Consider the following 27,567-nt stretch of genomic DNA (forward strand, 5'->3'; position numbering starts at 1 on the left):
TCTTTTTATAAAACGTTAAATTATGTGTTTGGTCAACTTTTAAAACCAAATTGTTTAATATGTATTTCTGTTGTTGTTTTGCTTTTGTTAGACATATTTATACTCTCTATTTTCTTTCTCTCTTCGACAAAATCATTTAATCTACCGGCAATGAATCTGGCTCCCTCGTAATCCTTTCAATACATCTAGATGAAAAATAACAAATAAAATAAAAAATTATCTGTAACCTTATATATAATAATTATCTCACAAATGTCGGTCGCATAACAAATAAATATAAGAGGCTCATTGTATAAACATGTCACATGACTTGTCATTTGCTAGTATTTAGGTTTTAGATAAATTTGCTTATATAATTTTCCAGATTCTCTGTGATCTGAACCCTTAGCTCAGAAGTCTTAGATAGGCTGCTTCCTATCTTCTGCAGTAAATAAATGAGAGCAGGAAAATGATGCCCCAAACTGCTATCTACTCTACTGAAATGCTTGCCCATATCCAACTCATCAAACGCTATCTGCCCCAAAACTTTTACTTTAGAAATTGAACTAAAGCAAGGGTTTGTAGCTTAAGTGATTAAGAACATTTACCCATGCATCAAAAGTCCTAGATTCAATTATCCATTTCCCGTATCGTATCAGGGAAAAATAAATAGATTGCGGACCTTCTCATGAAAGGCAACTTGTATAATGTGAATGAAACAACAGAAATTTGGTTGGTAGTTGGTACCATTTTATTTGGCTCCATTGTAACCTAATCAAGAACAACAATTTTTTGGCTTGCCCATTAGAATCTGAATCAAGACCAGTTCAGTTCACTTCAAGCTTTCAAGCTCTATGGAGAAACGACAGGCCATGAAAGGTCATAGGGTAGGGCGTGGTCCATGAAGGATCAGGTTGACTGAGATACCCACCAAAACGGGTCGTCTTCTACGACTTCTACACTGCCATTTGTCCCAATTCACGCCACTTGTCATTTTAAATAAAAAAACAGAGACATATATTATTTATCTACAATTGGGCCGAATTTAGGCTGGTCAGGCCGAAGCCAAATTTCACTCTTTCTGGGCCAGCCCAAAAAACCCTTTGATCCCAATTGGCCTCTTGGCCTTATGCCGAACCTGGGCTGGGGAAATGTGGATCTTCACTGTTTCATTAAATAAAAATAATTTGTTTCTAAAGTAAAGAAAATTCCAAGGAGGGGGAGAGGGGACAAACAAAATATAATAAAAATTTGGTGCAGAATGAGACAAAGGAACACAGTATTTTTCTGTGGAAGAAGCACCCAAAAGGCAGGATATGTTTTATTAGTGGACTCTCCACTTATGACATAAATTTGTCCTCTAATTGCAGTTTTTAGACTTTGTGAACCAAATGTTGCTGTCCTATCCTCCTATCCTCCTATACCCCCACAACCTCATCAATTTATTTGAGGGACACTGATCGACCAAACTTCATGGCCCGCGCACATTTTGCATTGCAATGGGCTAATGGGCTAATTTATTAATTTATACTCCATTTAATTTTGAGAAATAAAAACAAAAACAAAGTCAAATCATGTTGCTTCTAGGGTAGGGATGCTTTAGTAATTAAAAATAATAATTAACATGGTTTTCTTCACTAATTTTTTTTGGCAGTTTGCGTTTGAAAGTTTTGGTGGAGTTAGAGAGAATGATATGCAATGTATCTGTTGTTGCTTTTATCATTATCTTTTGATAAAACTTCTCATGTAAAAATAATAATGAAGATGGTTTTCTTCACTAATTTTTTTGGCAGTTTGCATTTGAAAGTTTTAGTGGAGTTGAAAGAATGATATGCAATGTATCTGTTGTTGCTTTTATCATTATCTTTTGATAAAACATCTGATATGCACACTTTTTCTTTCCCCAATATAGTTAGTGGTACCCGACTAAAAAAGGTGCTAATTTTCCCACTCCATTTTTGTCTACTTACACTAGCAACATGAGTGAGAAAATCAACTCCCAATAAAAACACTGATTAATAATTATTTGTGTCATTAAATCAATAAATCTCAGCATCTGAATCTGATATGTTTTTTTTTCTTTTGGTAAAGCAATGCTTACCATGAAATATGATAAGTGGTATGTTACCTATATAGTTTTAGCACTACTGCATTTTCGTAGTGTTGTTTTTCTTCACCAAGTGATTGTTTCATACCATCAATCATTCTGGTTCTGATTTTGGATTTATAATATATTGTACTCACCTAAAATAGACATGCTAATTAATCTTGACTACACATTTTGTCAAACTCATGTGTTATCTTTTGGTACGAAAATTCAAACCTACCCACACTATCTCAGTAAAACATTTTGCCCTTTTAACCAAAAAATGGACCCGCGGAGCCACTCTTAGGCTTGGAGTGACCCTGGCCTCCCATATTTTTATCTCTCCTCTATTACATTATATATAACATATAGAATTTATAATAAACAACTTATAATTTAAGTTATAGTTTTCTCTAAAGCAAATTAGACATGACTAAATTATAAATATTTAGCTCTAAACATGTAATTATTGAATACTTAGTTGTTTTATATACTTTGGCCCCCTTAACTTTACAATTCTAGCTCCGCCCTTGTTCATGATGTTGTCTATTACAACTTGCATGCCCACAAAGAAGTTCGAAGAATTTTATTTTTTTAAGAGAGAACTTCAACGGTACGAGGTAATCAATAATATGAGAGGAGCTTAAAACCTAACCCTGATTACAATCATCAACTAAATGAAAGTTTAATGTTGTACCTGATCTACATAATAGTATTGCTTTACATTAATGAAGTTTATGGCATGAACAGAAAGGCCAAAACATACTCAAATTTCACATTGCTTTGCATTAATGAAGCTTCTGGCAATAGGCATCTAGCATCCTCCCTCCTTGTAATTTTATTTTAGTCATCAACATAGAAAAAAAGAAGAGAGATTTTGGAATGCAGTGGGAGTATCGGACGGTCGACGGTGCATCAACTGAGTAGGATGACACGTCAGTGGGCCCAGAATAGTAAACGAGTAAATCAAAGCAAAAGGCAAAGAAAGATTAACGTACGGCTGATGCTTTCCGTGGCACGGACTGGGAAAAAATACTAAGTAATTTGGTTCATGGTAGGTATATGTCACCTGTCCCTTTCCCCATCATATAAACTCTGAATTTCAATATTAATTAAGAAATTGTGAATAGGGGAATTTAGAAAGGGAAATTAAAATAGAGAATGGGATAGTCCAACGAAGGAGGGTAGGCTACTTTGGGAATTCGGGGTAAGGTTCTCTCTAATTCCTATGTGGAAAGGCTACTTGGTTAGTCACCCTTATGTATGTGTAGGAATGATCGCCTAATCCTCTAAACTCTAGTTTCCTTTTTATACTGGTTACCTCTCTCCAATAATATATTAATAATATTCTCTTAAAAAAAATATACAGGATGATCGAGAATTAAAATCATCCTAAGACTCATGTATTAGTAAACACATGAATTCGCATCCAAATATTGAATATGTCCTGATTCATAAAGCACTCAATCCCATATAGAAAAGTGTCGTTAGTTTGAGGTAGGTTGATCCTTTCCAACCACACTTCAAATATCAATTGACATGATCATCTTTTAAATAATAATAATAATAACTTAATGGGAGTATTAATATTACCCAGCTAGTGCTAGTGGGAATCATCATTCATGAATATGAATATTCAATGCTGCGTTGGATTCGTGTCCATTAGCCATAAGAACCTTTTGTGATAGGTACGTACAATAATCTTCCGTACTACTTGAACAAAGGTCACAACTGGTGCATCATTTTTCCAAGGAAAGTTCGAACTTCTTAAACAAAACAAAATTAGTGTTTCAATAAACGACCAGATTAGTTAGTGCCATGCTATCCCAATACTGAATTAACAATTAATTGTATTATAATGTGTTTGTTGTCAATTTTGAATGTCACTTGAGTTAGAGTTTATCTCGAGCCAAAATTCATATCTGCCATTTTTAAGCACGATATAGATAGAATATTTTGGTTCAACTTTCAATTGAGTTTCAAATTTTCTCATCTTTGCTCTCATTATGGCACTCCCATTAGTGCTGGACAAGAAAGGAATTTCGGTGGAGGAAATCTCAAGTCTTTGCCATTTTTAGCCAAGCAAATGTAATGTGGCCTAGTCCACACCAGTTAGTAAAATTCGCTTTGAATCTTGAGAACTCGATCGAAGTATGGATGTAGTCCAAGAGAAACTGAGTGGTTCTATGAACCCATGGAACAAGATGTTTCTGTTTTGTCCACAGTTTAACGAAAAGTTGATGTTTCTATTAAGAAAAGAAAAAAGAAAAAACTAATATATACAAAAACGCCGAGTTAAAACGACTCGTTTAGATCCGCTCCACAATGTCATCTCATGATATACTTAATTGTTCATAATGAAGCGTTGTTAGTTTATAGATGTTGATAGGGTGGAGGTACTTGCGGCGAAGGGACTGGACCTGGCTATATATATGATTAGTCAATACACGGTTTTTGTTAAGTGAAAGATCCATTTAACAAGATCACACAACTGTTTATGCATTCATTTGATCAGGATTGATCCCAATTTATCCACTAATTAAACGGATTTGTAGATTAAAAATTGGTAGCTAGCTAGCTAGAAAGCACAGCGTGAGCAAATTGTTAAGCTATAAATGCCAGCTTTGTCATCAGAGCTAAATTAGGTCATGTTCATGCTGTCTAACTAAAATTAGGCACTTCATTTCTTAACTTAACTTCGAATTAAGCTCCCAATCGATTCACAGTTCTATTAGTTCACCCTTCTTTTTTTTTTCGACCAAGTTTATTGGACAAACATTAAGATAAGATATATAATTTTTGGACAAACATTAAGATAAGATATTTATATTTTTTTTGGACAAGCATGAAGATAAGATATAATATTTCCATTTCGAAAAAAACAGAGAGAAAAAAAAACATCTAAGAAGTAGCCAACATGATCACGTAAAAGACATCAAAAATTGTATATGGGAGGCCAATAAAATTAAGGTAAAAGATGTTTACCGAAAAAATGGCATAGAAGTAATTGTTGAGAATATAGAAAGTGGCATCTCCACTATGAGTAAGACATGGTGTCATTTTCTATTTAATCATCACTAGCGACTTAATTAGGGGTCAGTGTTTCAAGCGTACGTTTTTATCTCATTTTATAATCTAGATTTTCCCATTAACTTCTCTTTCCTTTTGACTCGTTTTCAGATAGCTTTTTGAAGTAGAATTGATTTGATTTCAAAATTCCCTAATTTATGATTTTACTTCATCATAAGAGCCACATGTTTTCTAATTCCAAATGCATCTAAATATATATATATATATATATATATATATATATATATATATATATATATATATATGAGCTAATTACAGTTGTTCACGAGCAGCATCGATGATTAATTTTAGATACAACGATAAATAACCATCCATATATAGCTTAATTGGATTGTGAGCTTAAGGAACATCATCTGTTGTTCATCAACCTTGCAAGACATGACACTGCAACCCTGCGTGTTTGTGAGTTGTGAGCATGCACTAATAAAATGTCCAAAGTGATCATGATAAAGTTTGGTGATCAACCCACGATGACTTTGTGTGATTGATCAACGGAGGGGAATATATTGGCACATTTGCGAAAAGACAATTATGCAGCAGCCGTGTTCCACTTGGGTCACTAAGTTCATTGATCAAATGCATACCCAATTTCAGATAAATGCGCACATACAGCATGCATATATGTTGGTTTTTTAGGCATGCATGTCACAATTTTTAGGGCATTGTCTTTAAATTGAAGTGCAAAGGCAAATCCCCTTTGCTATAGCTAAGTCCACTTTAGGTCGTAGGTGTAGGACTTTTTACGTTCCCACTTTGGCTACTTTTCATGAGAGGGTCATGTATATATAAAGCCAATTTCTCCCTTCAAAATTTCACAACAACAAAGTGAGTGATATGTATTGATCAGTCTAGCAAAAACAAGAGAAGAAAAATATTGGAGAGAAAGAGAGTAATTATTTTTCTTAGTTCTCTAATGGGTTCGATCGTGATATCTATTCCAGCAGATGCTGATCAGCTTGCTCTTCCCAAAAATATTGGAGAGAAAGAGGAGCCCAAACTTTCTATTTTTGCCACCATTGTTTCCAATCTTAGAAAACTTCAGAAAAGCGAGCAGGATATGAGAAAGCTGCTTCACAGCGTCAAGGTTGCGATTGCACTGGTTTTGGTCTCACTTCTCTATCTTCTTGACCCTCTCTATAAGCAAGTTGGAGAGAATGCCATGTGGGCTATAATGACGGTCGTCGTCATCTTTGAGTTCTACGCAGGTTGGACCGCTACTTCATTAGTTTCTCTAATTACAACCTTAAAACTGATCATGTTTTAATTTTTTGGGTATATTAATTAATAATTAGTTGGGTAACATTTTTCAGGTGCTACACTTAGTAAGGGTTTAAATCGTGGATTGGGAACAATATTAGGAGGTGCTATGGGGTTCTCAGCTGCAACTTTTGCTCAAGAAGTTGGTGGAATGGGCAAGGGCAACGCCATAATTGTTGGTTTTTCTGTGTTTATCTTCGGTAAGATTTATATTTATTAGGTCTATTTTTTTTTAATAAAAAATGTTCAAATGAAATAAACATAAGTTTTTCTTTTATTTGTAGCAAAACACTCTTTATGTTTATAATGCATGGCCCCTATTCTACAAGTTGGTCCCAAGGAATTTGGAACTTCAACTTTCTGTACCATAGAAGATCGTGGCGCATTACACACCACGTGGCATGCATTATACAGATTTCAAATGGTTGATGATGAAATCATATTGGAAAAAATAATTAAAGTAAATTCATTGGTAGAACAATTGGGCTAATTGTAGAGACTAGAGAGTGCAAGTTGTCAATATATTTTACCTAAAATATATTTCAGGCGGAGCTGCAACATATTCTAGATTGGTCCCAAGGATTAAGAAAAGATATGACTATGGAGCAATGATCTTCATCCTCACCTTCAATCTGGTGGTTGTGTCTGGTTTACGTGCCGAAAATGTGTTGGAATTAGCTCGCGAGCGCCTTTCAACCATCGGCATGGGATTTGCCGTTTGCATCTTCATAAGCTTGCTGGTGTTCCCCACATGGGCCAGTGATGAGCTTCACCACTCTACAGCTCATAAGTTCCAAGTCCTTGCAGACTCAATTGAAGGTAAGTAATTAGGAGAAAAACAATCTTGCATTATATTACACGACGAACCATAATCTAATTGAGATTAATCATCATCTTGTTCAATAATTTGTAGAATTCTTGGAGAGTTATTTTAGATTGGACAAAGAAAATTTGAAGGATGACCAGCCTAGTTCCATTTCCAGTCGTTGCAAATCGGTGTTGCACTCCAAGTCAAAGGATGAGTCTCTGGTATATAATACTTTTTTTTTATAGTCACACTCAAAATTGTTTAACTTAATTTCATGCTCATTTTATCAATTATCTCAAGCAAAAATGGCGTTTGATTATGCTTATCGACAGGCGAATTTTGCGAAATGGGAACCATGGCATGGAAAATTTGGTTTCTATTACCCATGGAATAAGTACCTACAAGTTGGAGAGCTTCTTAGAGATCTAGCTACCATGGTCCTTTCCCTCAAAGGCTCTCTTCAATCTCCTAGACAGGTGCATATATACATATGTAATATTAAATTTTGGTTCCCTTTTTCTTTTTCAAAACAAAAAAGTTCATAGCTGGTTTTGGTTAATTTATTTATTGCTTCAAAATTGTATGTGATTAGCCCTCGTCGAGCCTGAGGCAGTCAGTGAAAGAGCCAAGTGAAGCTGTAGGGTTGTCACTTGCATGGAGCCTGAGAGAGCTTGGAGAGAGCCTTATGAAGATGAGAAGGTGCCCTCAAGAGAATGTGATATTGCCCAAATTGAAGTCAATGAGACTGGAGCTGAGCTCCATGGTGTCTCCAGTTTCCAACTTCGGACCTCTAGAGAATGTTGAAGGACTTGCAATTGCAAGCTTTGTGTTCTTGTTGACAGAGATGCTTGAGAAAGTGGAAGAATTGGCAAAGGAGGTTGAAGAACTTGGAGAGCTTGCTGGCTTTCATTCTAAATAGCTATAGCTATATATATAGACTTAATTTTCTTAACTGTGGTATTTGCCAATTTTGGGCCTGGAAAAATTCTACACCTGTGATCTAAAAATATGGGAGACTTGGGAGAAGATGTATAATTAGCTATATATATTTAAAGTCTGGAAAAAATTATACACTTGTGAAATACAATATATGGTGGGCCCTACAAGGCTGTCCTTCAAATAAACTTATTTGAGGGATCCCTCAACCGAAGCTCACTGTATATAAATATATGGTGTAGATTAACCGTGTAACTGAAACTAAGACAACTTTATTATAAGTGAAAGAGCAGATTTTCTCCTATGCGGACGTTCGGACGTTATTACCATGCGGACACTATGTATTTTTTATTACCCCTCCTTACTTTCCTTATTGTTTACAATGACATCCGCACGTTCCGAATGAGAGAAGAACTAAGTGAAAGAGTATATCATATAATATTGGATGGTTGAGATTTTACAAGGCCAGTTTCATTTTTATAAATTTTAAATGGGAAAATAGATAGAAAAAATAATTGAATTTGGACAGGCTGTGCCAAAATTGGGACCATATTGACCAAACCAAAAGAAAAATATTATACAAAATAGATTGATACATAGGTTTGGCCTAAATCTCTGCCAAGGTCCCTGCACAGAACCGCAGGCCAAACAAGATAGGATGACGACTCCATCAAGGCTGAGGTCTTAAATTCAATTTTGTAGAAGCAATAGGAATATTCCCCTGTGTTTGAAATCAGTTTTATTGATTTATTTTAAGCCAAATTTTCTGTAAATTTCTTATTAAAAGAAGGCAAATGTACAAATGGAATAGGACCGTTAAGATAAGGCCAATCAAGTATGACAAATATCAGCATAATTTTATTGATGTTGACGGAGTAACATATAATTGGAGTGATGTCTGAAGACTCATAAAAAAATCTAATTCAGAACTTCAAAACAAGTCTGATAAGATCAAGACGCATATCACAACAAGAGAAACAGAGAAAATGGCCATTCATCTCATGAAAATTGCAGCAACTATAATCCTCGTCGTCTTCATTGGGTTCTTCGGTGAGGCCACAAGCACTCCAGATACAAATATAACAAGCGTTCTCTGCAACTCTGGAGTGTATACAGCTGGTGATCCTTTTGCTGTAAGCCTAGCCTATGTTCTTCAGGAGTTGGAGACTGCAACATCAACACACAAGAATTATGACTTCTACGACATATCCCCTTACCCTAATGCATTTGCATATGGGCATGCTTCTTGTAACCAAAACATCACAACCCCAGATTGCACTACTTGTCTTGGTGCTGCAAAAACAGATATGCTAGGCACGTGTCAAAATGCGATAGGGGGTCGAGCGGTTCTTCGTGATTGTGCAATAAGGTATGAGCAATACCCATTTACTGACTGAGCCATTGGCTTGGCCTCTCTGTTCAATGAGTTTGATTTCCACTAGCTACTAGTAGTAGATGCTGCTGCTGCATTGTCAGATTTCCGTGTACGAAAAATCCTTCCCTTTCATATTTCAATCCTTTCTTTCCTTTTGAAGAATGCATGGTTTTGTGCCTGTCGGACATGAAGATATCAGTGCACTGATTGGTTTTTGGTACATTTATTCCAAGAAGAAAGAAGAAATGATAAAGGCAAAACACATGTATGACTTGACAGGCAAACACATTTATTGTCTCAAAGATATTAAAAATACAAAAAATTGATGATTGAATTGTGTCTCCTGATACAAGAACAAGCTCTGATATCTTCAAGGACTATAAACCTTTTTCATTTTTTGTATGATTACATCCTATGAAAATAACCAAAACCATTTGTGAATTATCACCACGTAATTCACTTCACTTTACCTGTTAGCATATCGATAGCAGTCATCAAGACTCGGAGGGTCAAATTACAATTTCACCTCCTTTCCAATCTTCCCCTTGTTAAGTAAAACCCCTCAAATGCTTGAGCAGAGCATGGTTGAACAAACCAAGGCTACAGACTGACAGATTCATGTCAGAATTTTGCTGGTTATTGTGGATGCAAAATGTTCCATTCATTTTCCCTTTGTACATTGGAGCACTATTATAATTGTCATCAGGAAGATGTTTTGAGAGATTCATGTTTAAGGAAGAGTGCATAAAGAAGCTCATTCCATGAATCAGGGACACCAGTGGCGGCAGTCTTGATGCTGGACAGAGGCTGGCCATTCTCTGGCCATTCTCTGGCACCAGTGGCTGCAGTCTTGATGCAGGTAGGCACACCAGGTATAGTCCATCTTGTTGTGATAGGAATGAACAAGAACAAATAAGTTTTAGCTAATGTAATAAAGATGAGCTTGGGCTTCTGTTGCTGACATAAAAACATCTCTTTCCATGTCTTCGGATACAACCTCTTTTCTTGGCTGGGACACACATTCAGTAAATCCAACTTCCTAACATGAGACTCATTCGATCACTCCGATAACACATCAAAGATGGTCATAACTATAGGACTGTGGGGTAAAACAGGCAATGAACCTAAGTCGGGCAGAGCTTCCATGTGACAACCCCCACCAGAATTCCAAATCGCCGCCTCTGTTACATCTACAGCCAATTTACTAGTGTTCAGTTATACATGTTGCATTGCTAAAGCACATTAAGTCCACAAAAACATCGCATAAAATGCAATGTTTAAACTCCTATACAAAGTTATGAAAAACACAAAAGGCCTTTAAGTGCAAACCAAACTGTAATATGGCGTGACAGAGAAACAAACAATATGAAGGAGACAAGTGGGACAAGTGATCCGGCAAACCTGAAATGCACAGGAGCATAAGTTCGAAAAAGGACATAAGTTTTGCTAGTGTTCACTTCACTACCAATCCAATCAACCACAGTTTCAATCGATCTGCGATATGCATTTTCGACGGTTATATTCATCTTCACCTCCTCCCCTTCTTGAAAGTAGCGATCCCTAAGACATAATGAAAACTTTGAGTTCTACTCCAAAAGTAATAATAACCATCATAATACTTTAAACTGGAGATTCATTCTAAACTTCCTAAACTTTCCACCTCTTTGACCTTGTGGGAAAAAAGTTTGCATAATGTACCAATAAGATTACTTTCTTTTAGTTATAAACCTATGTTCGTTTATGCCCAGCGTTGAGAAGAAGCACATCTGCATCTCTCCACTGGCTGGCAGTCCAGTCTATTTGATCCACTTTTATAGTCAACTTCACCCCTTCTGGACTGGAGCGTGGCCCTGAATGACAAGATATGGTGATCTGTAGTATTCCGCTGTGCAGTTGAAATCTTTCCAATTGAATCACCAACAAATACAAGGCACCGGTTCCAAGCTTTTCCAACATCTTCCCTGCAGCATCAAATCTGTTCTTAGGAGAAGAGAGAAACCCAATAAGATCTTCTTGTCCAATCCACCTAGTTAGAACAGAACTGAAAGTACTGAAAATAACTAAGCATAAAAAGACCCCTTAATTGGAAGAACCATGAGGTTGATCATAATCTAAAACCATTGTTATAGTTACCATTGGAGCTTAACCTTAACATAATGTAGCAAGTGCAACAATTAATTAATTACAATGTGCTCAATAAAGACTAATATTTCAAAAGTGCAAAGGAAAAATAGAATCCAAAATTGAGTTATCGTACTAACCTAATATTGAGATTGAAACTTGAATCCTAAAGTCCTAGGCAGAGTTACTTGAGTATCCAAGTCTAATCGAATCCTAGGTGTCCTACGATAGGTTCAGGGTTAGAATTCAAGGCTTGTGAATAGTTTTGGAACAAGTTCGGAAGCTATGGGTTTTGGTTCGAGACTTGGATTTAGGGTTTGAAGGCTAAAATCCATTTTTGTAATACTAAAATAATTTTCTAGGATTTTTAAATAATTGGAATTATTTTAATTTAGATTTTTAAATATTTTAATTCTTCAATAAATACTATCGCTTTGTTTAAAAATAAAAATAAAAACTATTTAAAAAATAATATCTGAAATTTAAATAAATAAATAAATTCCACAAAATTAGTTAAGATAATTAATTATGAAATAATTTATAAAATTAATTTAAATATTTAAATATTAATTCTTCACTAAATACATAATAATTAAAACATAATTACTAATTAAAGTAATTAAATAAGGCTAATATCTTACTTAATTACAAATATTAAACTAAACAAACGAATTTTGTATTTAAAATAATTAATTACAATTTATCAAGTAATTTATGAAATTAATTAAAATATTTAAATACTAATTATTCATTTAATAATTCATAATTAAAACATAATTACTAATTAAAGTAATTAAATAAGGATAAGATATTAATTAATTAAAAATATTAAACTATAAAAAAAAGATCCGCCCAGGCCGCCTAGCGTCTAGGCCGAATTTTTTTGTTTTTCGGTTTGTTGGAGCAGATGACACAGGATTGCTACCGTTGAAGATGAGCCTTCTCTAGATTAAAGAACCAAACAGTCCCGCGGTTCTCTACTGTTCCCAGTCCCGCCATGGAAGCTACTCTTCTCAGCTCGCAACGCTTTCATCCCCAACTCTTCCCAACTTTGAGTTCAGTCCTTCCTTAACAATGCTGTGAGTCATTCTTCAAGAGTGAGATTCAGCGGAGGAATTAATATCATCTTGATAATATTCCCCAAGTCTCATTTTGTTTACTTTTCATAACCACAAGTCACTCTGTCAAGCTCGGTTACTGTTTAGCATGCCTGATTTAACTAATGTTTTTACATAATTGAAATTTATGAACACAAGAAAGGTCCGCAACTAGCAGCTTTGACTCAATAAGTTTACCGACCATAATGTTTTTACTGTGGATTAATATAATAAGATGATGTTCTTCATCATAATTATTTATACCTGTTGATGAGGTTTGACTACCATGTGCATCATTCTCTCCATAGTAAGTATTCTATGAGTCCTTGTGGAATACTTGCTTCTTTGTCATGGTGATCGATGTTAGTACATATAAGAGGTTTTTAGATCATAGTATCAATTCTGTCCAATACCATTTAACTTCAAGCTTGCTGTAAGTTTACTGGTTTCATGCTTTTTATTGCAGGAGGTTCTGTTAGTTGGGGTCCGTACTTACTTGCAGTAACGGAAGGTTGCTGGAAGATAAAGCTGCAGTTCTATGGTTTTAAACTTGCTTCTGCTGCAAGGTAATACATTCGTTACCATTTTGATGGCCGATGATCGTTTGTAGTGAAAGAAACTGCACAATGCATGCGTTTTTTGTATGCATGTGGTGTTATTGATTATGAAGATGGTTGTCCTTGTGAAAGTCCGTCTTTCTGAAATGATAATTAAACAAAAATAATTGTTATATATATATCTTACTCTTTTATATATATATTTATTATATATTTACAAAATTTAAATTCCTTTTATTCACAAAATTCTTGAACGTTTCTTGTATTCAAATGGTTTTAATGATTTTCTTTAGATTTTCTTTTAAAATTTTAGTTGTGGTGAATTTGTTCATTGCTATCTAAATGGTGTAGAGTTAGTGTTGGCAAAAGCTTTACATGCAAAAGTTTGACGTGTAGGTTAGTTATGCTAAAGCTTTTCTATTTGAGATTGATTACTCAACAAGTGTCATTCCATTTGATGACTAATCCTTTTAGTATGTGAGCTGGTGGTGTTTAGGAAAAACTTGGAGCAAAAGTTATCAGTTGAAGTGCATCCACCAATTAAAACCCATTGGCATGCCGCCTTAGTATTCACTATAAATAGAGGTCATTGCCTTTGATTTTGAAAACACAGGACGATTGCATAGTAGTTCATGCAAATAGAGAAAAACGTAGAGGGAGAAAGAGAGAATAGTGATGAAATTCTTGGAGGAGAAATAAGACTTAGCTTGTGTGTTCTTAACTTGGAGCTAGCTTTGGAAACAAGGTAGGGGTTTTTTGGGGGCCTAGTGTAGAGATTGATTTAATTAAAATTTGTGAACAATATATTATGCGTGATATGAATATTTAATTAATATTCTTGTTACAATTGAATGTTTTCTTGGAATGTTTATGTGTTCTTGACTAGTTGAACAATGTTGGTACATTGTTGATATTTTGAATAGTTACATTGTTGTGAAATACATGGGATATGTGAAAGGAATAATTATATCATGTTATGGAAATTGGTTGGAGTTGTTGGATTGAGAAAATAATGGTGGAAAAGAGGATAATGGAAATAGTCTTTTGTGTAGTTGAGTCTAACTCTTGGCAGGTACCAGGTCTCAGGGATCCCACAGTGCACATGATTTTTATTGGGTGATTCGGGACTGGCGAAAGGGAGTTAGACAAGATGACTAACAAAAGGGGAATTATGAGACGGTTGAAATGGGTGTTAGTTCATATAAATGGGCATTCAGGACCAAGTGGTATAAGCATGGTATGGGACGTGCAAGTCTGCTTGTCCAGTTATATGAATTAACGGGATTAGTTGAAGTGCATTCATGCATTATTATTATTAATAATGTGCTATTTGGATGTATGATTATTTGTCACCTAATTTAATTATATCAATTTCATGTAAAAAGGTTTATGTCCCTATTGAGCTGTGGTTTCACTCACCCCCTAATAGATTTTGCAGGTACCGAACCTGAAATCTAAAGGTTGTAATGATTTTGGCATATTTATAAGAGTGTACTGTGTATATAGCTTATAGATAAATAATGAGTTACTCTTTTAGTAAACTCTTTAGTAGTTCTGGCTTGTAAAATAATGTAACTATTTCAAGCTTTCAGATGTTGTTGTTTCGAATATTCTATGTGAAATATTTACTTTATTTATTTAAATGTTTCTTCATATTTTAGTTATAATTTTTATAAAATTTTATAATTAAGGTGTGAATCACATCTTATTCTAAGATTACGTAAACCCGTGAATTGGGCCGTGACAGTTCTTTATAGTAATGCTAGAGGTATAGCAGATATTGCTTGTAAACTGATCTTTGTACGGAGATGACTCGCGCCTATTACAAAAAAATTTCCTTAAATATTCAAACTACACCTATTCTTTTCCTTTATAAAGTTTACCATTACTCTTTCTGATATTGTGGTTTGTTGGCAGTCTTCTTGGTTCGCCTTTCTGGGAGCATGTTAAGGAGATATTAAATAATTACAAATATTAAAGAAAACAAAACAAAAAGATCCGCACAGGTCGCTTAGAACTATTTATTAAAATTCGTGCAGCCATATTATTTAATTATATTATATTTAAAGAGTAGAGCCGATCGGCTATACTATTTATTAAAAACAATTTTAAAAAATTTCAGTATAGCCGCGCGGCTATACTACTTAATTATAATAATATTTTATGCATAGAAGTATGCATATTCATCTATTAAAAACATGTAGAGCAGCATTTTGTATTTGATATGGCACATAGGATTGACATGACATGATTTTGCTTATACTTCACTTTTCAAACAACAGTTTAATTATAAGAAGAATACTACCTTATCTCTTACTACTATACCCAAAAAACTTTGTTTGAAATTGAAAATTTTGTATAAAAAAAACCTGTATTAGACATGAAACATACGTACATGTATTGTACGTTGGCTATACGATTAGTTTAAAAAACATGAATTTTCTAAACTACTCTTATCGATAAACGAAATTCAAGGGAAAAAAGAAAAAGAAAAAAAATCCTAGTATAGCCGCACGGCTATACGATTTATTAAAAAGTTTTTAAAAAACTGAAGTATAGCCGCAATATAATTAAAACGTATAGCCATTCAGCTATACTATTCATTTGAAAAAAAATTAAAAAAATCCATTTATAGCCGCGTGGCGATACTATTCATTAGAAAATTATAAAAAAACTGAAGAATATAATTAAAGAGTATAGCCGTGCGGATTATAAAATTAAAAAAGAGAAGCCTATATTGACGTGGTCTTGACCCAACCTGAAGGAGTAAACCAACGACGACGATCTGTTTGTAAAGTCCATGTCGTTTGCTGTAGGCCTGTAAAATGGGCCGGGCCGGGCCAGCCCGGCCCTAAGAAGTGTGAGCCCAAGCCCTATCTTTCACGGGCTTTTTTGGCCCTAGACAACTATCGGGCCGGGCCGGGCCAGCCCACTATGAAATATGCAAAGCCCAGGCCCTGCCCATGGGCCAAACTATTTCGGGCTTTCAAGACGGGCCTATATGGCCCTTGTCTGTATATATATATATATATATAACATTATTAAGACACAATTCCAATCCGAGAACAATAATAAATCTTCAAATCAATATAATATTTAGAGACTATAAATGCAAATAAAGGCATTTACCAAAAATCTCAACTAAGATTTATGCTAAAATCCAATAATCCAAATGAGGATTTTGGCAATCTAGCAAGAACTTCAAATGGAAGGCCCATATACAAATGACCGACCCTGCCAAGCTATTTATAAAGGAAAAAACAATTGTGTTGATGTGTGAAGTCGATGTGGGACAGAAATAGACACCCACCCCCACTTACTCTTTCTTTTTCTTCCTTCCCAGCCTCCTCCACTTTATCTTTCTTCCTTCCCCTCCGATTTGAACTTTGAAACACATCACAATATTGAGGAGATAGTTGAACCCTCTGAACCTAAAGCCAAAGAGTTCAAGCCTTGTGATGTTAAGTATGCTGATTATACTCCTTGTCAAGAGCAAGACCGAGCAATGAACTGGGTGCAGTTTCAGGGAAATGTTTTCAAATTTCCAGGTGGAGGAACTTTGTACATTCATTGCTTCACATTGCCATTCTGTCATCTGCATTTAATTTGAGCGTCTTAACTTCCTTTAGTCAATCCAAGACTATGAGTACAACAATGGCTTTTCAGTCTCCAGAGAATGTTAGGTAGATTTGCTTGTGCGTATAGTGAATGCAAATGCACATTCAATGATACTGTGTTATATATATGTAGCTAAATCATGTATTTATGTGAGCAGTGAGCTATCCTAGTATACATGTTCACACACAGTCAGTTCTTTCATTCATATGTGGTTCTTTACTAATGAGACCAACCATGGTACAGGTTGCAAGTTGGGGTGCATACTTGCTAAAGAGAAATGTATTAGCCATGTCCTTTGCACCACGGGATAATCATGAGTAATTACATGTGATATATATATATATATATATATATATATATATATATATATATATATATATATATATATATATTAAAATAGAGTTGAATTAGTGAACTCTTAAGTTGAATACAGATAGTAGAAAAACATATCTATATCTATTTACATACTCAGATCATATGGTCAAATTAATTGTCACAGTCTTGCCTCAACTCTCAAGGTTAAATGATTCACATATGAACGGCTGTGTGTAGATGGGATGTACCTAAAAGAAGTTGATCGGGTCCTTAGACCTGGTGGATATTGGATCTTGTCTGGACCTCCAATTAATTGGAAGACATACTACAAAACGTGGAAGCGGTCTAAGGAGGATGTCCAGGCAGAGCAAAGACAGATTGAAGCACTAGCTGAAAGTCTTTGCTGGGAGAAAAAGTATGAGAAAAACATGGCTACGAAAAGAAGCATGCAAGGGCATCTTTAACTAGAGTTTTTGTGTCTTTCAAAAACAGAATTGTTGTTATGAACATCATGCTATCCATAAGAATGTTCCCTATCAATGTGATTGATGACCAAATTGCCAAAAAGAACCTCTACAACCTGCACAAATTACTTGAAGTATTGACCCAATCCCACATCGTTTTCTTAAGGCAACCTCCCATTTTTTATCCACTATAAAAGGCTTCCAAATATCAATATTATTGCTCACCAAAATATCCTGAAATTGTCATAATCGCTAACTTAAATATAAGTTAATTAATTATGTCGGGCCGGGCCGGGCTTTTAAAGGGTCCCAAAACAAAGCCCAAGCCCTGCTCATTAGTCATCGGGCCGGGCCAAGCCCGCCCAATGTATCGGGCCGGGTAAGCCCAAAATTTAAAAAATCGGGCCGGGTTCGGGCTGGCCCATCGGGCTCGGGCTTTATTTACAGGCCTAGTTTGCTGGAACTCCCTCCCTTCTTCTGAATGTACAAACGACAAGTCATAACCATTCTCTCTCTGAGTCACTGAAGCTGTGTGGCAGAGCAAATGGCGGAGAGAAGTTGCTGACACTGCAGATAGATGGCTTCCGATGGACTTGGCCGAGCTCGTGAGTCGTATCATCGTGCTTGAACAGCTGAACTCTAAGCCTCCTGTAAGTAATTACCCATTTCATATTATTTCGAAGAAATTAATCTCTTCCTTTCAGCTTTTGAATAGATTAAAGCCAACCCTTCTAATGCACTTGTTTCAGAGTTTTTCACACGTACTTTTTGTGTGGTTGAGTCGTTGACGTAATTTTTTTTATTATATATATAATCATTCTGTTGATAAATTTAGAAAACTAGTTCTGAGAAGCATTTTCTATTGTAATTCTCTTTCAAACTTGATATCTTTTGCAATTCAAAATCATCATCTTGTTGTTTTAGTAGAAAAATAAAAAACCCAACTGAAGGCAGTGTTCGAAAAATCGGCCTAGGCGGTAGGCGGGCGCCTAGGCGGTTCCTAGGCGGTAGGCGGGGGCCTAGGCGGATCCTAGGCGGTAGGCGGGCGCCTAGGCGGATCCTAGGCGGTAGGCGGGAGGATAGCGCCGCGATTTCACCATAATCGTTAGGGGTAGGCGCCAGGGAGTTAGGCGGCGCCTAGGCGGCCCGGGTGGCTGCTTCTCTACTCTTCTCGACCCAACCAGTGGCAGCGACGGCTTCTTCTCTACTCATCAGAGGTATCTTTGAATTTTTCTTCTTTTCTTTGTAGCTGCTGCTGGGCTCATCTTATTTCAAAGGCGCGCAAGAGAAGATGATGGAGGCAGAGAAAGAGCAGAGACGATGGAGGTAGAGAGAGATGGGAGGTGATGGAGGCGGATAGATGAGAGCTATATCGGACATAACGGATAGATAACTGAGGATAGGGTTCGTCCAAAAAAAGGTGATAATAGGGTTAGTGAAACGCTATGGTTCACTTGTGGGCTGGTATTTTAACAAGGTTCCCTTATGGGCCCATATACTAAAACATAACATTAACCTAATGATGTAGGACGAAATATGGTCACTTATGACACTAGGAAAAGAAGGAAGGCGTATCGTTGGGATTTTCTAATTGATTGAAGAAGAATTGGAGTGAAGAAGAATTGGAGCGAAGAAGTGAAAAGGGACATAGCAGGAATTTGCAGATTTGGCGTCCGAGCTCCGATTAGGACGCAAAATACCATTTCGGAAAGGGAACGACGCCACGAGTCAAACTCACAGCTTTGCTGTGATGTATGATGGATTTTGGCATTCTGAGGTCGTTTGGCCTTCCAAAACCGCATTCAAAGTTTCGTAGTTAATTTTCGGAATAAATTCTGTTTTTCAGTTTTTCAGTTTTAATGTAATAACTCCCCTAGCAGTTACAAGGGTTGAGAGTTGTGTATTTAGGCAGGTTTGTCTAACGTTTTTGTACACTTCAGATTTTAATACAATTAATCAAAGAGAGTTTCTCTTAATTTTCTGGTGGAATCCAGTTCCCTTGTTACTCAAGGTTTTCGTTTGAAACCTTTATTGCTTGTGCTGCGTCAAGTGGTATCAGAGCGGGTCTCTCCCGTCTCGGTATTATTGGCTTGTCTTATCAGAGTAGGTTTTGCCTGACTCGAGGTGCCTCCAATGGCTCGTCCAGACGAAGAAGATAGGACCCGTGGAGACGGGGAACCAATCACTCTTAGAGAATTTGATGTTGCAGTTGTTCCATACTTCATGGGGAGCGACTGCATCGAAGGCTTTCTTCAATGGGTTGCAGACATAGAGGAAATATTTGATTCAATAGCGATCCCAGAGGAGAAGATGGTGGAAATTGTTGCATCCAGTTTAGAAGACGATGTTGCTTTTTGGTGGGATCAGTTGCGAAAATCTAGGAAGCAACAAGGTAAAAATCCTATTAGTTCTTGGCATTGGATGAAGAGACTTCTTGTGAAAAAATTCTTTCCTTTTGAATATAATATATATTTATTAAGGAATGGTTACAAGATTGTTCAACCCAATATCATGGTGGGTCTAGAAAAGATGGAGGAAGTTCTCGAAAAGGAAGAAACTGTGATGGATGCTATATTAATTGAAGATCCAATCATCCATAAGATGAAGGAAGAGATTCAAGAAAAACAAGATATTGAGCTTATTGAAACTCCTGTTGTTGAAACATATATTTCAAAAGATGAAGAACAACAATTGGATTCCTCTGAAATTAAAGGCATGGATGAATCTGTATTTGGAGAAGAAAATAATTCATACAAGGAGTTTGATTCTCAACTAGCCTATTCTAATCTTGTTTATGGAATTAATTATATGATTATTCCATCCAAATATGAGCAAGTCCTAATTCTACAAATTGAAGAGTTTATCTACACATCAAGTTCTATGCCTACTCAAGTTCATTTTAACGAGAACTCGAGGTCGAGTTCTTTACAAGTGAAGGAGTCTGATGTAGGACGAAATATGGTCACTTATGACACTAGGAAAAGAAGGAAGGCGTATCGTTGGGATTTTCTAATTGATTGAAGAAGAATTGGAGTGAAGAAGAATTGGAGCGAAGAAGTGAAAAGGGACATAGCAGGAATTTGCAGATTTGGCGTCCGAGCTCCGATTAGGACGCAAAATACCATTTCGGAAAGGGAACGACGCCACGAGTCAAACTCACAGCTTTGCTGTGATGTATGATGGATTTTGGCATTCTGAGGTCGTTTGGCCTTCCAAAACCGCATTCAAAGTTTCGTAGTTAATTTTCGGAATAAATTCTGTTTTTCAGTTTTTCAGTTTTAATGTAATAACTCCCCTAGCAGTTACAAGGGTTGAGAGTTGTGTATTTAGGCAGGTTTGTCTAACGTTTTTGTACACTTCAGATTTTAATACAATTAATCAAAGAGAGTTTCTCTTAATTTTCTGGTGGAATCCAGTTCCCTTGTTACTCAAGGTTTTCGTTTGAAACCTTTATTGCTTGTGCTGCGTCACCTAATTTTTCGAACACTGACTGAAGGTGTGTGAAGTTTTGATATAGTTAAACCCCACATTTTGCAGGATGTGGTCTTCTTCTTTTTTCTCTTGATATTGCTCAACTTTTAAACCCCGTCTTTTATTATAGATTCAAGGTGATCTTCTATCTTTGAGGTTTTTTCACTGCCTTGTTGATCAATTTGAAACAAGAAATTGACAACATCACCATTTCAATCCAGACACAGATGTTCCACTCTTGTTGATCAGATACTCTGTCGTCTCGGTTCGACAGATGAACTCCTTAGTTTTCAGATAGGCCGAAGCGAACAGGAACCCCCTTGGCCCTGAGCCAAGCATTCCCTTTCAAGAAAGGCCTTACAGACAGTACACTTCATAGCCTCTTGCTTGTCAATGACTTTGTATCCAGACCACTTGACCCTGTTATCAGTCTTGGCACCTGGTCCCTTGTTGTTATACTCTGCATAATACAGCGTTTTCAGTGCAAGGCAACCCCACGAGAACGAATCCCGCTAAGAACTGTATTGTAATCCAAGTAGGAGAAGCGGCCGATGAAGAGAGAAGAGTGACCAAAAATAAAGAAGCCAAGAATGCCCAAAGAAGGCTTGAATTTCTTGAAGAACTGCAATTGGGTCTTTGTGTCTTCTGCGTCCTTTGGAGGTGAAGGTTTGCTATTATACATTTCTTTGAGAAGTGAGGAGAAGCGGAGTTCAATTCTCCTGAGAAAGAAAGAGACTAACCATTAATGGCTCAAAGCCAATATTTTTCGAATTGGGTTTTCTTCTTAGATTGCATCACAGTTATTTGTTTTTTTTTTTTTTTTGTGTGTGAATTATACCAAGAAAAATGAGATCGTTCAATCATTCAAAATCGTTGCAAGTTTTTAAACAGCTGATGTTTGTGACATGTGAGAGAGAGAGGAGAAAGACGCAGAGAAAGACATTTACGCGGGAAAAAAAATAATGTACCCCAAATCCTGATTCTGAAAAACCAATAGCTTGTCCAACAGCTGGTGTTTCTTCCTCTTCCTTTTTTTGTTTTGTTTTCTTAGCATTTGAAATTAGTTTCGAAACACTTCTTCCTCGCATCATGCATGGCAGATGTTTTAATATCTGACAGCATTTGTTGATTTGGATTTTAAGATTGGTGTTAATTGTTATGAAGGGGACATTATGTTCTGTTATTAGCAAGTCAATTTGTGAGCCTCATACCAAAAAAATGAAAAAGAGTCGTTGTGAGTCTCAATCTAACCATTAACATTGACAAAAAATCATGTAGGAGATCATCTTTCCACCAAATTTTTTTGTTCTTATTGTCAAGCATCGCTCTCTTAATCAATATCAATGCATAGTTGATGGACCTGTCTTTCTCAATATGCAAATTGACAAATAATGACAATTTTCAAAATATTGGATTATGATAGTGAAGATTGATGAAAACAAGATGAGAAACAGAGAAATGGGTTATTCATCTTACAAATTGGTAAATTCTGTCCAAGAACGAAACCCAGAGTTGAGAATCTCAAAATTTTCCAGTAAATTCTGATATACATTCTGTAATTTCAACGAAGATAAAAGCTTTTTTCTGTATAATTACATCCTGTCAAATAACCAAAACAATGTGTGTATAAGTACTATCAACTTCGACCACTTGCATGCTCTGTAAATCAACTTCGACCCTCCGGGTCTGGTGATGACAAATTTGCTGCAAAGAGTTAACTATAAAGCCTCCACGATGACTTGAATTCTCACCGGTCAATGCACCCCAGCTTTACCTGTTAACCTAGCAAAAAGTTCTCCTAGTGGAGGTAATCTCTCATTCTAATTTTCCCTCGCAAAGCAAAATCCCTCTAGTGCTCGTGCAAAGAATGGTTGAACAAACTGAAGATACTATCCATACTGCCCAACTCTCAGCTTTAGCAGGAGTGTCGAACAAAATGTCCTTTTATGATGATCATGCTGGTGTACTCAGGAAGCTTGAAATGCCATATACAACGTAATCTATGAAGATTTGGTTGAATTTCCTGTGAGAATGGATTCCCGTTTAAGGAAGAGTGCATAAAGAAGCTCATTCCATGCATCAGGGACTCCCGGTAGGCACCAGTGGCTGCAGTCTTGACGCTTGATGGAGGCTGGTCCAGTCTCAGGCCCTAGATAGTATATAGACGCATGGCCATCTTTTCTCCATAGAGACATGTTGGTCACATTCAGCAAATCCAATTTCCTAACATGTGACTCATTTGATCGCTCCGATATTATATCAAAGATAGTCTTACAAACACTTGTGCATGAATCTGGCAATGAAGTTAATCCAGGTAGAGTTTCCAAGTGACAACCACCACCAGTATTCCAATCACCGCCACTGTTACATCCACAGCATATTTATTATTGCTCAGTTATACAAGAACATGAAACAAAAAGGATCAGTAAGTAGCAAAACCAAACTGAAATTTGGTGTGACAGAGAAGAAAACAATAATATATCTATGAGACAAGCAGAAGAAGTGATAGAGAAAACCTGAAATGCACCGGAGCATAAGTTCGAAAGAGGACATAAGTCTTGCTCATGTTCACTTCACTACCAATCCAATCAATCACAGTTTCAATTGATCTGCGGTATGCAGTTTTGACAGTCATATTCATCTTCACCTCCTCCCCTTCTTGGAAGTAGCAACCCCTAAAAAATAATGAAATTCCAAAGATCAGATATCCTATCACTTATAGTCATACACTTCTCCCCACAAGAAAAGTTTGGATTCTTATTCAACCAGCTAATTAGATTCTTTTAACAACAAATTCATTGTAAACTTACCATCTGCTAGAGTTTGAGTGAACAGTTTGCACAATGTATCAATAAGATTCCTTCCTTTAACTTAAGAACCCATGTTGTTTGCTTGTGGGGTTGAAACTAAAGATATAACGAAAATAACAAAAAGAGTTTGTAGAAAGTAAACAGGACGTGTATATACTTACATTCTTAAGGTCTTCTCATAACTCCACCAGTGCCCAGCATTGAAAATCAACACATCTGCATCTGTCCACTTGGTGTAAGTCCCTTCCAGTTGATCCACTTTTAAAACATACTTCACTTTTGCTGGAGCGCCAGCCGGAGGACGGCCCTGAAAGACTAGAAATGGTGCTCTGTAGTATTCCACTGTGCAGTTGAAGTCCTCAAACTTGAACACCAAGAACCCCGAGTGCTTTGTGATTGGATTCCCATTCACCTCATAAATTGAAGTCTTGTTAGGAATTGCAGAGGAAAGCATACAGAGAAGAGACTCCCACTGGTTCCTTCCAATTGAATCACCAACAAATACAAGACGCCGGTTCCGAAGCTTTTCCAACATCTTCCCTGCATCAAATCTATTCTTAAGAGAAGACAGAAACCCAATAAGATCTTCTTGTACAATCCACTCCTGGTTAGAACAGAATTCAAACCATGAGGTTCATAGTCTAAAACATAAATGAACACCAAACAGGGCAACTACAATGTACAGTACTTAATTAGAGAAGATTCAAAGTACCATTATTATCATCATAGCTATTAAAGAGGAACCACAATGTACTTAATTAGAGTTATGATGAAAAATCACGATATACTCAACCACAATGTCAAATACAGAAAAAAAGAAAACCTCAAAATAGTTTTCTTTTATCTTTTTAGATTCAGAAAGAAAAGGTAATCAAACAAAACACTTCCAATTTCAAAGGGCACACGAGGACCAAAAAAAGAAGAAGATTGTTTTAAGCACACAATCATGGACAAATACCACACACGCTGACACGGGCACGCAGAAAGAGAGAAAATTGAAAAATATAACAAAACAACCGAAACGAAAGAGCAAACAGAGAACTTTCCTCACTACTTGAACATTTGAACTAGTGATATAGATAGAGTTGCCAAAGCCAGAAACCAAAAGGTTCACGGGTGCATGCAGCTAATCAACAAAAGAGGTCCACCACCCAACAAACTGTACAGAACTCAAATTATTGACACAGAAAATAACAACGAAGCCCAAATTAACACTACAAAAGCACGCAAAAGAAGGATAATTTAATCTCTTCACCAAAACAAAAGCTAAATTCTAATAACTTAGGCTGCTGATAAAATTTAGGAAGCTTTCTTCTCTACTAGCATTGAACCTTTCATCTAACAAAACCAAACCAATATAAATATGATGTCGAATATTTTTCTTTCCTTAAAAATCTCAGCAGGGAAACATAAACAAAATGGTATAATACCTGGGCAAGCTGCAATCTTTGGGTTGCCAACGCCACTTGGTAAAGATAGAATCAGGCCTGCCATTCTCAGAACATCTAAAGCCTCCATCCATGAAAGAGCAATTTTGTGACTCATACAACGGATAGCTCTCATCCCAAACCCAATTCCCATCAAACACATCACACGCAACACAGCCTTCATCAAGAAATCCCGGCCGTACATTCCCAGTTGATGATGGTAAAGATGATGAGCCATGCAATCCCAGCAAGGCAAACCCACGAGAACGAATCCCGCTAATAACTGTATGGTAATCCAAATAAGAGAAGCAGCTAATGAAAAGAAGAGTGACCAAGAAGAAGCCAATAATGGATAAAGAAGGCTCAAGAGGGTTGAAGTGCTTGAATTTCTTCAAGAACTCAAACTGGGTCTCCGTGTCTTCTGTGTCCTGTGGAGGTGTGCTCTTACTGTTAGCCATTTCTTTGAAAAGAATGAAACTTTAATAATTCATGGGCGTCTTGTGTTGGAGTGATGGTCCAAGAGCCGAAAGGGGGCTTAAAAAGATGGGCTCTTTAGACTTCTAGAGAGAGAGAGAAAATGATGTCCGAGAGAGCAAGAAAGTAAGCACTAGTGGCTAAAGAAGACATTTTTCGAATTGGGTTTCCTTCCTAGACTGCACCACATTAAATAGTTTCTGTTTAGAGTAAGAAAAAGAGATCATTCAAGCATTTGAAATGGCGTTTTTACCAGTTTATGACCTGCGAGAGAGAGAGAGAGAGAGAGAAATGGTTTGACGACAAGTAAGAATCAGAAGCACTCAACGCAAACATTCAAAACAGCATTTATGCTTTCTTGAATTTATTTCACAGTCTTGGCAATGGTGTGGTAAATTATTATTATTATAAATGGTTATGAATTTTCATTTTCATTTTCATTTTTTTGGCTCGAGTCTTGGCCAATTAATAAGGGATCTGACAATAAAAAATCATGCGTGATTACTTTCCGCCATTTTTGAAAAATCGCATTCACATTCATACGTGTCTATTCTATCTTATCTATCTATTATCAATGAAAATAGGAGAATTTAGCTCTGGAAACCACGTTTTGGACATGGATGGACAATTCCATTGACGTTATTTTCTTATTGTGAATGGACTTGTCTTTCTCATAAATTGAATGGTTACTTGAATTAATTGTTGAAAGTTTTCAGCCCCGGCTGAAATTGTGCCCCATCCATGTAGCTTTCATTGTTTGTTGTACTCATAAATGATTGAATAAGAAAAATAAAGTTGGATTTTTAATAGCAACATTAAATTGTTAGAAAGGCCCAAAAAAGAGAGGAAAATGACACAAAAATAAAAAGAAAGAGAGGTTGGTAGTATTGTTATTGTATTTGATATTGAAGGATCTGAGATGGACAAAATGCCCTCCATCGAATACCCACAAGCAACCCAAAATCTCAAATTTAGGGTCAACCCAATTAATTTAAGTCGGCCAGTTCATTCTGCAATGTGGGAACACTTGCCTTTTGCTTGACCACAAAAAAATGTAGGCCTTGTGAGAAAAAAAAAAAAAAAAAAACCAAACAATGTAGGCCTGCATATATATATATATATTATAATTTATGAGCACTTCTTTTTTTCCCAATAATTTATTAGCACTTCAACTACTATTCTTTTCTTTCTGAAAAAAAAAACTAATTTTACATTCCCTTTTATTAATAAAAAAACTTAATTTAATATGAGAAAAAAAATTAAATTCGGACATGACAGCCCCTAAGCATGTGGCGCTGATGGGGGCATATAAAGAATGCAATTTTTTATGACGAGTCCAAGTCAATGGCATAATCCAAACATGTGTATAGCACCTAAATAATTATTAATTAGTTAAATAGGAAAAATAAATAGCCATCGAAAATACGTGTGGAAAACGAAATGCTGTTGTTCAACAAGGAGGTGGGGATTTTGGTTCATAGGATAGAAGGAGTGTACAAAATTCACATTCACGTCTTCCCAATGGATCTGGTGTATCCAAAAATAAAGATATGGTATAAGGAAAATTTTATAATGTTATTGTCAGATCGCCGACATATTGTAACATGAATAAAGTGTAACATAACGCGACGATGCGACGGTCAAACCAATAAATTTCTCTATCACGGGAATCACAAAATATC

General features: G+C 36.2%; 3 protein-coding genes and 1 long non-coding RNA gene across 4 annotated transcripts; 3 read left to right on the forward strand and 1 right to left on the reverse strand.

The window, feature by feature from the left end:
• The first annotated feature begins 5,724 nt into the window (after window positions 1-5,724).
• On the forward strand, window positions 5,725-8,357 carry LOC110749845 (aluminum-activated malate transporter 8-like). Its single transcript, XM_021950045.2, has 6 exons — window positions 5,725-6,360; window positions 6,466-6,612; window positions 6,959-7,231; window positions 7,326-7,441; window positions 7,553-7,696; window positions 7,813-8,357. Exons 1-6 carry the CDS (start codon window positions 6,069-6,071, stop codon window positions 8,137-8,139), a joined length of 1,299 nt encoding a protein of 432 aa, XP_021805737.1. The 5' UTR covers window positions 5,725-6,068; the 3' UTR covers window positions 8,140-8,357.
• Window positions 8,358-8,993: 636 nt separating this feature from the next.
• On the forward strand, window positions 8,994-9,714 carry LOC110769049 (antifungal protein ginkbilobin-like protein). Its single transcript, XM_021972948.2, has one exon. The coding sequence runs from the start codon at window positions 9,143-9,145 to the stop codon at window positions 9,551-9,553; it is 411 nt and encodes a 136-aa protein (XP_021828640.1). The 5' UTR covers window positions 8,994-9,142; the 3' UTR covers window positions 9,554-9,714.
• A 9,001-nt stretch (window positions 9,715-18,715) lies between these two features.
• Window positions 18,716-22,461, forward strand: LOC148292708 (uncharacterized). The gene is made up of 3 exons (XR_015826324.1): window positions 18,716-19,123; window positions 21,241-21,311; window positions 21,396-22,461. It is a non-coding gene; the product is annotated as an uncharacterized LOC148292708 (long non-coding RNA).
• Window positions 22,462-22,686: 225 nt separating this feature from the next.
• Window positions 22,687-26,198, reverse strand: LOC110749865 (protein trichome birefringence-like 10). The gene is made up of 4 exons (XM_021950068.2): window positions 25,415-26,198; window positions 24,146-24,535; window positions 23,691-23,849; window positions 22,687-23,535 (listed from the first exon to the last, which is right to left on the reverse strand). The coding sequence occupies exons 1-4, from the start codon at window positions 25,867-25,869 to the stop codon at window positions 23,175-23,177; spliced, it is 1,365 nt and encodes a 454-aa protein (XP_021805760.2). The 5' UTR covers window positions 25,870-26,198; the 3' UTR covers window positions 22,687-23,174.
• Between the last annotated feature and the right edge of the window lie 1,369 nt (window positions 26,199-27,567).

Source organism: Prunus avium, chromosome 8 (assembly GCF_965620075.1).
Source record: "Prunus avium chromosome 8, drPruAviu1.hap1.1, whole genome shotgun sequence".
In the NCBI taxonomy this organism is placed as follows: Eukaryota; Viridiplantae; Streptophyta; class Magnoliopsida; order Rosales; family Rosaceae; genus Prunus; species Prunus avium.